The sequence below is a fragment of the Nothoprocta perdicaria genome, unplaced genomic scaffold, assembly GCF_003342845.1.
Source record: "Nothoprocta perdicaria isolate Ctin4 unplaced genomic scaffold, notPer1 scaffold_46, whole genome shotgun sequence".
Taxonomy (NCBI): Eukaryota; Metazoa; Chordata; class Aves; order Tinamiformes; family Tinamidae; genus Nothoprocta; species Nothoprocta perdicaria.
Window position 1 is genome coordinate 3,610,643 of NW_020455710.1, and position 13,423 is coordinate 3,624,065.

Below are 13,423 nucleotides of genomic sequence, written 5' to 3' on the forward strand. Positions count from 1 at the left end.
GCTGCCGGCTGCGTCCCTGGAGCCTAAAGCGCGCGGGAAAGAGGCGYTTGCTGCTGGGGAGCAGGTGGCGTTGGGGTGAGCGGGGTGCTCCGTGCACGCCGTAGCGTGCRGGGTGGGAAACAGCGCTTCTTCGGCTTGCTTTTTTCCATATTCCTTAAAGAAATGGTGGTGGCACCATGCTGGTTCTGCTAATTGTGCTCCATGTAACGCATAAGCACCTGAATTTTCTTTCTTTCTGTAAAAGTAAAAATCCCAATTTTTGTTCTAAGCTACTTCCATAGAAGAGAAAACTTTTGTTTAGGATGGGTACTGAACATGGGGCATGTTAGGTGCCTTCATGCACAGCTGTGTGTAAATGAAGGCCTTTCTGTGTGCGTTGGTTCTTTGTTTCATTCTCTTTCCCTGAAATGAGCATTGCAAATTTAAACAGGCCACAGATAATCAGTTGTGTGCAAAAAAAGGTCACTATTTCTATGAATTAATCCTAATGAGGACTTGTTCTTATTTTTTCTTTAGTCCCAAAGCATGTCTTTGCGTGGCCCAAGGGGATAGAGGCTGCTGCTCAGTGCTCTTTTGCCTCTTTGGCTTCACATGTGCTTAATTTTGCAGGTTTCTCCGTGAGTTTTCAAAATGAGCGGTGAAGAGGAGGTCTGGGAAAAACTAGACGCTGAGTTTGATCACTGTGTTGTAGACATGAAGCCTTATGTCCTAAAACTGCAGCATAGGTCAGGTAAATATGCTAAAATGTGCATGCAAATAAACACTGATGTAAAAATTCTAGGTTATRTTGTAGACTAACAATGATTGTCAGTGCTTTGTATGTAACACTGTTCTTACACTGCGTAATAAGTATCTAATTTTACTGAACCTGGTTCTGAGGGGGTTTCTGCACAACTTTCTAAAATAATTATGTTCAAGTTATATGCATATTAAGTTACGTTGAAATAAATATGTATATTTGTTTTTTTTTTTTTTCTAGAACGTCAGAGATGTGCCCTATGGATTAAAAAACTATGTGAGCCCTCAGGAGCAGGTACAGGAATTGTGGGCAGGAAGAATCGGAATTTATACGCAAAACTCCTCCTGCACATGTTGAAACGAGGTGTCCTAGAAGGTCCCTTCACTCATAAGCCCGAACCAGGAATACTGAAAACTTTACCCTCCTACATGGTGAGTGTCACTGCTACATAAGCCAGGCTGGCTTATGTGTATTTTGAAAGTACTTCTGACTGACTTGGTATGAATGCATGAAATTCAATTCCAAGTAAATTGAGTACAGCTGTGTATGGTAAATACTGCTGTTTATTTTGTTTTGTGTGTCTTCTAATTGCTGTTGCAAAAAGCYTCTTTATGCAAAAACTCTTACGACAGATCTGGCTCTTCCCCTTGCCCTCCAAAATTCAGGTTCCAAGTTGGCTTATAAAAATAGCTCATAAAAATAGATATTCAGAAGAAGACTGTTTTTCCTTTCACGTAGATAATTTGAGAAYCAAGGAAAAAGCTTAGCTCAAGATGCCTTTATTATATTCTTTCAAAGATTTAGGCCAAAATCRGTGCATTTTTCTTTTAAATATTGGGAGGTTGTAGCAAAAAAAAGCAAGAACGACAAGCTATTAATGTTCACATCTGGTACAGATAATAGTATTTCACATAGATATTGTTAAACTTGTACTTTGTTTTSTGAAGATCTGAGTATACTGTGGCAAACAGCCATTTTTATGCTTAATAGCATAAAAATGTATTAGCATAAATGTACTCTAATGTTGATTCTGTATTTTAATTATAGTCAATTTATTTTGATGAACCAAATTCAACAAGAGTCCGAAGTAGCAGCCCAGACCATTTACCAGACTGGGTCATGGGAGAACTAGGAAAAAGTGAGCCTAAGCTTGAGGAATCATGGAGAATATCTTCTAAAGAAGAATCACCACTTACATATGGGTAGGATTCTATATTTGCCTTAATTTGGTGTTTGTTTTGATTTATGTTGGATTTGATAAGCTTTGTTTGTAGGTTTGAGCTTGCGTGTGTTCGTTTATTGCATTCATTCATGGACTTAACTATAATATTTGTGCTTTATCCTCGTGCTGATGTGTGAAAGGAGGAAGGTGAAATCAACTAGTGACAGAGAGAGTCTGTTTCTACATGGCCTAAAATAACTGGGATGCCAATTAGGGGAGTGTGAAAAATTACGAGAGCTAATATACAACACGAAAATGAAAACTTGCAACTCGCCACTAGAACTTYTAGGGTGCAAAACGTATCTTGGAACATTCTGATGCTTGTGTGCTCTGTATATTAGTATCGGTATAGTCTCAGGTATTTTCTGATTTTGGAATAATTAAAGATGCCTATGTAGTGTCAGTAGAGGTGGTTAAAAAAAAAAAAAAGGAAAATTTGAGCTGCTGTTTTTGTTCTCTTCTGGTAGAAGTTTTACTCTCAGTGTAAGCACACATGTATTTTTATAGTGATTAAATTTTCAGAATCAGTGAGTTTGTTTTGCACTTTTACAAGTGATTATCACCGCCTTAGCAAAACCAATGTGACTAAAGAACTATCACAATTTATTTCTCCTTCTGTCATGAGACTGAGCCTTTCATTCTGAAATTGTCCAGCTGTAGAGCGGATAGATGACAGAAAGGCTCTCTTTCAAGTTACTTCTTGTTGATTTTGAGTACCTCGACCCTTCTGCTACCATGTATCCAGGAGCTCTRTGGGATTCTCAAGTCATTTTAAAAGAATAGAGAAACTTTCTACTATGTATCCATTATCCTGTGGTATTCTAACAGCCATTTTAAAAGAATAGGGAAACTTTATTTCTTTTTGATCCAGTGGGACTGGTGATCAGCAGGTGTTTCCCAGACTGTGGTCAATTCTTTACAGACCCATGTTGCCTTAGTGTGAAAACAGGTGAAGCAAGTGAATCTGATGATGTTACTGGCGAAAAGAGATCTGTAAGTGCAACCTATGTGTGTGTGCATCAACTAATGGGTCCTCAAACAGACAACATAGCTGTACCTAAGCAAATTTAAACTTGTGTTGCTAATCAGAAGTTCTTATAGCCCTGCGGATTGTATAAATCTGCACAGAAATAAGAACGTATGCTAAATTTGYAAATTATGCAGGAATAAATATGCAAATATTTCAGGTGTTATGGTTCATGGAAGTAGCTTATTTACATGTTCCTATATAAAAATGTTAGTTATTCATGATAGAGATCATAAATCGACATTTACATTTTTGAACAAATTGTTGGTGCTCAGTTAACTTTGATATTGCATTGAAATTTTCTGTAATTTGCAGTTTGTGGAGAGGGCCAGCAGATGGTGATCTTGATACGTTATACTTGTCTCTGTACTTAAATGTGAATTCAGAAAGCTGTAGCCAGACAAATGATACATTTTAGGGGGAGAATTTTGAATTCTACCCATGTCTTAATCCTTACAGAGAAACTACAGCRTTTTCTTAAGACAAAACAGATAATGTCGGTGAGAAATGTTTAAGGGTAATTTTTSATGTTTATTTAAATCAAGTTTCTCTCTTCAAAAAGAAATGGATTAGAGAAGAACTCATGTTCACAGTTACTTTATCTTGGAGTATGCCTCTGGCTATGTATGAAGATTTGTGCTCTTTTGTAAGAAGAAAAAAACTCAAATCTTATTTACAAACTAGTTTGGAAATAAGACTGAGCAAGCTTGGTACTAGAAAGGTGCATCTTTATTTTGAAACATGAGAGACTGGGTTTTAATAGCAGGTCTGGGCAGAAATCTCTAGGAAAATTCTRCTTTGTATTTATAGTGATACAAGTTATGCTTTAAGAATGTTATTAAAGGGGTTAGCGTGTGGCTGTGTTGTCCCAGGAGGAACCAGTGAGTTTCCCTTACTTTGTTCTTGGTAGGAAATTATTTATTAGTCTCCTTTATCAGCAGCAAATTGCTTCCTTCTCCCATGCTAGTCACTGTTTTGGCTGAAGCAGGAGGTCATGAGCGCCAGGGTTAGTGCAAAGACTCTGACCATTCTCTGTGCAGCTGCCATGGGATAAAAAGAAATAATCTTATATAATGTTGGGATTTCTGAGGCCTGGCTCATAAGTTCAGCAAACTTTCTTCAAAAACATTCTCCCAAATCATCCCTTTCACTTAATTTAAATCTCTTCTAAAATTGGTTAAGAGTTGTCAGGTGATGTAATAACTGAGAGAGGCAAAGAACACCTGTTGATATACTGAGTGTATAAGACTTCTCCTGTGTTCACTTTTTCTTTTTTTAACAAAGTATTTAAAGACTCTTATTCACTTTTTTTTTAATAAGAAGCCTTCAAAAACATTTTTCCATTTTTCTTGTTCCTGGTTTTTTGGCCTTTAAATTTTGGTAGTTGTTTTACTTTGATTCGCTTAAAAGAATTCTCAAGACCCAGTATATGCTGTAAGCTGCTGAAAATTAATTTTTCTTCCCACTTGCCCTTTTGTTACAATAGGGAAAGATTCAAGTACAATGGGATGCTCGCACTAAGGTCACATTCTATGAGTCCTCCTCACCAGAAAGATGAAGATCATCCATCCAYGGCGCTCTCTGTAAGATGCTTCTCCTTTTTGTAATAAAACTTGCTCTAGTTTCAATGAATGGTTTTGACACCTCCCCCCTAAAACTGTTCTTTCCAGCTCTGTGAATCATGATCCCTGTGTATGAATGTAGATATTCAGGAAAAAGTGATAGGAAGGACTGAAGTTCATCGCAATTGCTCTCTGCAGGTGCAGGGGAAAAGAATTTCATGTAGGATGCTCTCCACTGTCCTAACAGTTGTCTTCTGTTTAGTGTGTAGCAAAGTTAGTCTGAYGCTTTGTTTTGACCAGACTTGGCAAACAGAGTCTATCAACATCATCTTGAATTTTGCAACAGCACATTAAAGAAAGCTGCATAGCTGTTTTTGGCTCTGCTTAATTATAGTTGACCTCTGAAAKAATGAATTTTGGACAGTTTATTTTATCCTCCATCAAACTGTCCACAATTAGGTTTATGGATGATTGAAGGAGACTAAACAGGCTTTATTTAGGCCCCTTTAGTCCAACATACTTACCATTGTCGTATGTCTAACGATGAGGATTTAAAACCAAAAATGATTACTGAAATCAGTGTCAAGGATGCTGTTTTCCTTTGTGGATGTGTTGTAGCCTTGCAGGATGCAGTCCCCAGCGCTTGGAAGGCCCTGTCTCCTGTAGTCCCTTCGCTGTAGTTGGGGGCTCTGTAATTGCTCTCCCTCCTCCACAAYGTTTCAGGCCGTGCACGTTGCAGCTCTGCTGCCCTGTGTCTTGCACTGGAGGAGCAGCTCGGAAAGATCGCAGCTGGGAGCAGGCTGTTGACACCACAGCAATTCAGACAGACTGTTCTGCTCTGTACTGGGCACAACTGAGAACTTGCCAGGAAATGAAGTGCAGATGCTGGTGCTTGGAAGCTTGTTCCTGGCCTCCAGCTTTCCGGAGAAGCTCATGTCCTGCCTTGCTTTGGGGTACATCATGGCAGGCTCCAGCGGGCCTGTGGGCTCGAGTTTAATGTCTCTGCTCCAGGGTCAGGTTGTTACGATATATCATTTATTTAAAGTACAGTCATATATGATTATAATTAAAAAGAGAGACAGGCCAGCCATATTTCCTGAACTTCTATGTCACAGAAAGACAATAAGATCTTTCTTTATGTTTTTTCCTAATGTAAAGAAATATTTCATATTGAACAGTTGCTGTGAAGAAAAGGGTGGCCGTGAGTTGAAATCTGGAATTGGACCCTTATGGATTTTCTGTTTCTCTGCTGTTTTATTTGTTTATTCCAGGGCAATGTTGGACAGTTATTGCACTTCTCTTCTTTGGTTCCATGTACAGTATTTTACTATGATTACAGCTTTAAAAGGGAAATAATATTCCCTTCAACAGTTCGCTGAACATTTGGCTGGCTGAAACAAATAGTATCTTGTCCTGTTGTGAGTGACACACAGATGTTCTGATGTAATTGAGGGCCAGGTAGAGGAACAGGGAAGTGGTCCTCAGTTATATCAGAACATCTGTGCTAACACTAAGCCATTAATGTGGCTTTAATGTTAAGCCACATTAAGAAGTGCCTCCACCAAGTGCTGATTGACTGAGGTCAAAGCTCCATTCACTGTATATTTGTAATGAATGATCATATTAAAAAAGAAGAGGTGCCTGCATGCCAACACACAAACTACTTGCTAACAAAACTTCATAAGAGAAAGTAAATCATGCTTCTATGTGCTGTTTTTCTAACTAAGGCGATATTTCAGTTAAATGAACTACGGAACGTTTCCTGTGCCAGTTTCTGTAATTGATACATTAAATACAATCAATAGTATTATACTAAAGTAATTTTAAGAATTTTGAGAGGCACAACCCTATGCAATATGATCCACTAATCATTATTGAATGTTGGAGATCTTTGCTTCTTTTTTTGCAAAGAGAACTGCCTGAAGCTCTGAACTGTAACTCTCTGCCATGCTGCAGTTTTGTCTCCCTCTTACTCTCCTATTTTGAGGCTAATGGGTGAATTATGGATCATTTCTCCCAAGATGTACTGTGGAGATGACTTGGCATTGCTCACTTCTGGAATAAGTGCCTTCTCTGAAGAATGGAGTAGTTTGAGCTTATTTAGTGAACTTGCCCTTTGTAAAGGAGGCAACTGCCTTGAAATGATAAACAGAGAAAAATAAAGTGAGACAGTGRAGTAATTTTATCCTCCTATGAACTCCTTGGTAGCTCTGAATCCTGTTGGCAACTGAGTTATCTAAATTAAAGASAGCTCAGCTATAATGACACAACTAGGAAGTGCAGCATAGGCACAGACTGAGTCTACAGAAAATAGTTTTTACATTATGTTTCTGTCAGCTCTTCTAAAATTTGTGTTTGACTTYTTTTATATTCCAGGAACATCATCATAAAAAAAACACTTCTTTGGATGACAGTGACCTCGAAGCTCGTCTCAATAGTTGGAATCTTGGGGTAAAACAAGCASATTATATTATTTATTGGCTTGAAATAAAAGCTGAATAGTAATGTAGTTTGCATCTCTGAATTTAGTCAAGAAAACTTGGTGTGTAGAAATCAATCTTTCAGAAATGAAGTGATGAAACTTGGAAAGATGAATTATAAATACATGTCATCTCAAGAATAAAATGTTAAAATACTTRAGCAATAACTTTTCATGTGTTTAATACAATTATAGTAACAAAAATATCTGGTGGTCAAAACCTAGCATCTTCCTCTGGTAGAAATCCAGATTCAATTTTGAAAAATTGGTAATATTATTCTSATTTTATTGTAGTATAAATGAAAGCAGGTGGCCTTCTGTATTTTTTAGGGGTATAAAATTTGTAGCCCATCAGCAAAACTCCTTTTGGAAGTTTTCAAATGGGTTTTCTGTTGGATACCTTCTACCCTTCCCCTTTAGGTAGGTGAAATCCAAACTGCTTCAAATCTGTGATTCTAAGACTAAATTTCTTGAACCAGATCTCAGTTTCTTCTTTACAAATGGCTTTTACTTAGGAAAGAATGTTTTCTGTGGAAGAATCTGTGGTGCCGTGGTTTATGTTCTTGCTTTTCCTTGGCTTTAAAATATATTTGTGTATATTGTACTTATATAATGCTGGATGATGCTGAGATATGACCTGACTTGAGTGTATCATAACTAAAATACCTGAAAAAGAATCCTGATGGGGATGGAATCAGGTGCTATTTCTTGGACAATTCTGCAGTTTTCAGGCCTTAATAATGTATAAGAGGTTCTCCCAGCAGTTCTCCTGTTTACTGTTAAGACTTCAYTGTGTATTAAAAACTTCAGACATTCTGATCACTTTGTAAACTCATATCTCTATTTTCAAGCTGTCATCTGTCCTTAGGATATAATTTCTAAGCTAATTTTCTGGCTGCTTCCACAATGAGACATTACTCCTTTGGTTGCATTTTCTGTTATGTGCACAGAATTGCTCTCTGACCAAAGCAGCTCTGTGGTTCTAATGAAGTTCCTTCTCTTTACAGCCATATTCTGCTATACTTTTCTGTTGCATCATTTTCTTTGTGACCTTGAGACCTTTCATCAAACCTAAAGCAGAGATCAGAAAGCAGAAAAYATTAGCCTACGTTTTAGTGTTCCTAACTGCTTGGCATTTGCTCAGTAGTACAGGACCTTTCAGACTTTAAGAATGTATTTTTCAGGATTTGTAATTTTGTAAATTGAAGAGAATGTGTCTCCCCAAATCTTTTTGGTAGTAGTCAGCTGTACTTTGTGAGTGTTGTGCAAGTGAGTGAGGTAGGTGTGCAAGTAGTTACAAGCATATTTTGTATGTTTGGGTTATATGAATACCTGGATTATATGAGCAGATAGCTCTGATACCTTGAACCCATAAAGTTTTGCCTCAAGGAGAAACTTGCTCATGGCCATTTTACAAATTGTTCCAATTGAAGTTGACAGAGAATCTSTTTATATCCAGCATTTCTATATCAGTGTTAATCTGTCTTCTTCCTTATSTCTTTAATTTTATTTGTTTTTTATTTCTTTTTCTAATTGAAATTCCAGATTGCAATCATGGTGAGTTAATAATGGACGGTTATTAAACTACAGTGATCTTCTCCTGATATGGGAGCTCTGTTGGATAATAAATTGGCTACTGTGACAAGTAAATCAGTTCTTCGAGTCTCCTCTCCAGGGATGGTAATTAAACAAGTCGGTAGTGAGAGACTTTGATCRCCTGATAAGCCCTGTTAGGAGTTACCCAACAAAGAGGATCTGAGATTGTAAAAGAGAGATCTCCACGTGGCTGCTACCAAATAGTGTTTCCCTGCTATGTCTTGTGGTCTCCAATGGGCTCCTGGAGGGTCAGGAAGTCTTAAATGGAATTGTTAATAGTTGTATACTCTTGCGTTTAAATATGAAATTTCACTGGCACAGTGTTGGCAGCACTTCCAGCTCTGTGCGGCTGGAGTGTAAGATGTGACTGTTATTGTATGTATTTACACTAGCACAGGAACATCAACTCTGTTTAATTGCTGTCCACATTTTCAGGCAGTTTGAGAAGCTTTATTACATGAGATCCCACCTCGGGAGTCAGGGGAGCCTTGAGCTCTGAAAGGAGGTGGTATATGCAGGAAGGAGGTGAGGCAGAAGATCCTTAGCCCAAAAGACACTTCAGTAGTGGTGGAAAGTTCAGGAAAGGGAATGCACAGAATACCTTACACACTTTGAATTGCCTAATATAAAGAATTGTTGCTTTTGAATGCTTTTTGAGAAAGAGTTACTATTACTATTACGAGTTTTACCAGAAAGGATGTGGTTTTACTGAAGAACTTGGACATTTCGTGTCTTGTCCAGAAAAATGAATCATGGGAAAGGTTATCCCCAATGAAAGGTTTGAGAGGACCTATGCCAAAGGAATTCCGTGCTCAGTGCCTTGCATGGCATGATCTTATTTGGAGAAATYACATATAACACAGGGTTAAAATAGATGCACGTACAGAGAGTTCTTGGTGGCCGCAGCAGCAGTGTCCTGGGCGCCTGTTTGGGGTGCTTGGCGCCCATCTCTGTGTTTTTCCAGTCTAGTTAAGCTCAACCATTTCTGTACAAACCATTTGATTATCTTTTGTTTGGCTTCCTAGTCTGGCTGCTGACTGTAAACATACCTACAGTATACGTTGTGGTGGTGGAGGGCAGCAACACTGTAAAAACTTTCCCACAGTGAACTCCAAGTGGTGTTGTGAGTTCAAAAAAATAAATTCAGCTTCCATGCTGACAAGCAATCTTCGTGTACTTTTAAGTCCCTCCACTCAGGCTGCAGAAGCAGCATTAAAGTGAATTTCCCTACAAATTATGATGTTAGATAAGAATGTCCTTACTCAAATTTCCTGAAGCTACTCAGCAGTTATTTCTGTAGGGAACATGCAGGCTGGCTGGGTTTGTTAGATTAAAGTAAGAACTTAGGGCAAGGTTCAGTTTAGTTGTTTACCATTTCAAAATCTTAAGTGCTCTTAACTCTTTCATGTGTGTTTTTTCTACCCTTGTTTTGAAAACAGTCACATTTTTGTCTTTGAAGACGCTTATGGGAGAATGTACAAAAAGCCTGCTGACCCAAATGTTGTTGTTTTTCACTTAGTCTTTAAATATAGACAATGTACTTAGTGACTCTGTTGCAGAATTGCAATGAGCTACAGTAGTGTGTTACTGAGGTTAGCTCTACCTTGATAAACATCTTCCTAAGTCACATTTTGTCCTTTGGAAGGAGTAGAACGAGGCCGTGACACTAATGCAACCATTGTTGTCGTATTTGCTGAGTCCAAGGAGTTGAACCTTTGGTAGATTCCTGTGGTTTTTAACTGATAGAAAGCCTGCATACTGGTTTCAGCCTGTGGGTGAAATAGAGCAGACAAGCTGAGGATGGGTCTTGTGAAAGTATTCACTGCTCCCAGTTGCACTGATTTGCCCTGTACTGGGAGAAGTGAGTCTTTACTTCCTTTTTACATTTTAGTTGCTGTTTGCATCCATGCTTGAGGAGAAGACCCAGGTGCTTCTCATGATCCTGGTAGCRCTGCATGGGTGTTGCACTGCTCAAAGATCTGCCTCTCAGCCCAGGCCTTAGTGGCCTCCTGTTGGGTAGAGGAGATCTTCTGCTAATAAAGAAATAGGCTTGCAGGTGGTATAACCAAGTATACGAAAACCTATAGAAATATTTGACTGCTGTATGTATTGAAAGTTTGTGGCGAGTCAAATACCAGGTGTCTTCGATGGGTATTAGGTGGGCTGTGAGCACATCATGTGGAGAGCCTTTATCAGTAAGACAAAGTCATTTCTAGAATCAAAATGCTCGTTTCAGGGCTTCCCTCATTGCTTGCATTGGTAACTTTAAACTGTAAACACAATTTTGTCCATTTTAGGTCTTCTTATTATATATCAAAAATGTTCAAGTTAAAATTATGACTAATGAAACTCAAGTATTTTGTGTGTGCTAGTTCTTATGCTGGATTCCTGTCTTCCTTTCTGAGTTCATGAGAAATAGGTATATTTTCATAAAGAAGATTAGATCTGTTCAATATTTATTTTCTCTTTATGGGCATCTAATTCTCCTTAGCTTTCTGATAACCAAGACTTATTAGTTTTTGAGAACTCAAGTGATAGGAGGTGACTGTGACAACCCTCAAAAATCAAAACATCATTTGTTGTCTCTTTGGCTAAAAAATATAACAGACAAATCCAAAATGTTTTCCGCAAAGAAATGTGAAATGTCATTTTTACTAAGAAGTGGCATTTGCAAATTAGAGTTCAATTCTAGTTCAAATAAAGATGTCTTTCATGATGACATTTATTTGGTTCATCATCTTAAAACATCTTGTGATTTACTATTCTTCTTGTGTCAACCGTTCATTTTCATACATATGTATTTTGATTCATCTTTGACCTTTTGCTTATTATTTTTAAATTTGCATGTTTCTCATAAATACAAGAGTGTTTCTTTTCTTTTTTTGAGGAACTCTTTACTGTGATACTGTCTTTAATGTGGTATAATTTTGAGAACAAGAAGTTTTGCAGAAGACCAGCATGAAAAGAATGAATGTTGAGACATTAAATGTTTACAGATCAGTTTAAGTGGATATAATCCACAACAAGTAACAAAGTGGGAACATTTAACTTCAAAGCACATATGGCTGCTGTTACAAAATCAAAAAATGCAAGACTTAGACCATACAAAACATTTGAGCCACGTTTTGCTGCTTTTTCCTAAGCAATGAGGATATACCTTAGGTATTGGATGGGTTTTGAAGTGCAGACCGTAAACAGCTAAATTTCAGATAATATATTTGAATTAACTGTAAATAGAATAACTTTAAGAAGCAAAAATTCTAAGATCAAATTCACTTTGAATGAGAAAAGAACTGCTGGCAACCTTCTTCCTAATGCACTGCACAGTAGCATTGGCCTTCTTGCTCACAGGGGCACAAAGCTGGTTAACTTGTGTCCCCCAGGTCAGCCCCAAGCTCGACTGGTGCGTGGGATTATTCCTCCCTAGGTGCAAGGACCCTGCACTTGCCTTTGAACTTTGTGGAGTTCCTTTCTGCCCAACTCTCTAGCCTGTCAGGTGTCTTTGTAATGGTATTTGTGCTTAAATGTGATAAAATCAGTCTACTTTGTGAAATAGGAGTTCTCTTCAACAGGACATAGAAATCYTATAGAACCTTTTAGGACAGGAAATAAATTTTTCTGTATTGGATGGAAATTTCAGAGTGATTTGACCTTGTTTTTGCTTATAAATTCAACAAAAATGTATTGATGTGCAAGTATTTGATGCATTTGGCATGCCTCATAGATAAAACTATAATTTTCTTAAAAAAAACACAAAATTTGAGATGTGTATTGCATTTATGTTCTTATTCCAAACTTCACTACCCTGTTTTATCAGGTGACACCCTTGAAAGCATGTCTTGGGTATTCTGCGTCCTGAGTGATGTGATACTCAAGTGTTGTCATCTTAGAAAACTAGGAAGATGTAACTGTCTGATAGAGGAAGTGGGTTACGAACAAGGTTTAAATTCAGTTCTTAAAAATAGGGACTAAAAGAGCTGTTTTAATTATACAGTGCTGTTAATGAATTATTTCCATATGCTTTTTCTTTATGAATTACAAATGTGGATATASTTTCAATATACTCAAAACAGAACTTTTCAAAAACACTAGCTTAGAATCATTGTAATCAATATCTTTATTTTAACTTTATGCTAATTTAAATGAAGAAAATCTGTTTTTGTATAATCTAGACACTGCTGCCTAGTCCTTGTAAAATATTCAGACTGAATTTGTGCAACCATAAAGTTCTGAAAAACTTGCAGATGACTTGTTTATAACTTGCACCAAACTGCAGTTTTAACTGCTGTTTTGCAGACTACTATCTGAGCAATTTCAAAGTTATTGACATATTTTGATAWTAAGATAAATCATTTAAAAACTCAGGACTGCAACTAAAAAATGTGTGCTTTCCTAGCCTTAAAATATTTGTTGCAAAATTTTAGCACATTCTTTGAGGAATGAAAGTTCAACAGTTTTTCTTGAACTTGTTATTTTCAATTTCGTTTTGCAGATATTTCCATAGGCTGTGATTTTTGTCTTTAATTTTGATGTTATTTCCAGGGTTCTGATATTTATAAATTTATAACCTTTATAATTTTATACTTGTCTGTGTGTGTCCTGTCCAATAATTTGTTTTSGAGATTTTCTATTTTTGTTACTTTTAAACAATTGCAGTATGTTACAAGAGTTTGAATTCCGTTTAATGTCTTTTCTTAAAAATCACTGAAATTTTCTAAAAGAGGAAAAAAATATGSCCCTTGGAATTAGTTAGCCTTTTTTCTTATGGCCTAGTGCCTTGGTACACTTTGTCTCTAGA

The 13,423-nt window shown here is 37.2% G+C and overlaps 1 protein-coding gene across 1 annotated transcript in view; it reads left to right on the forward strand.

The window, feature by feature from the left end:
* Window positions 1-617: 617 nt before the first annotated feature.
* The window catches only part of CEP112 (centrosomal protein 112), a 135,037-nt gene continuing 122,231 nt past the window's right edge, over window positions 618-13,423 (forward strand). Inside the window, exons 1-5 of the mRNA XM_026046715.1 lie at window positions 618-730; window positions 980-1,170; window positions 1,787-1,941; window positions 4,475-4,571; window positions 6,927-7,001. Of these exons, the coding sequence (XP_025902500.1) occupies window positions 631-730; window positions 980-1,170; window positions 1,787-1,941; window positions 4,475-4,571; window positions 6,927-7,001 (618 nt within the window). The 5' untranslated portion in view covers window positions 618-630. The remainder of the gene's footprint in view (window positions 731-979; window positions 1,171-1,786; window positions 1,942-4,474; window positions 4,572-6,926; window positions 7,002-13,423) is intronic.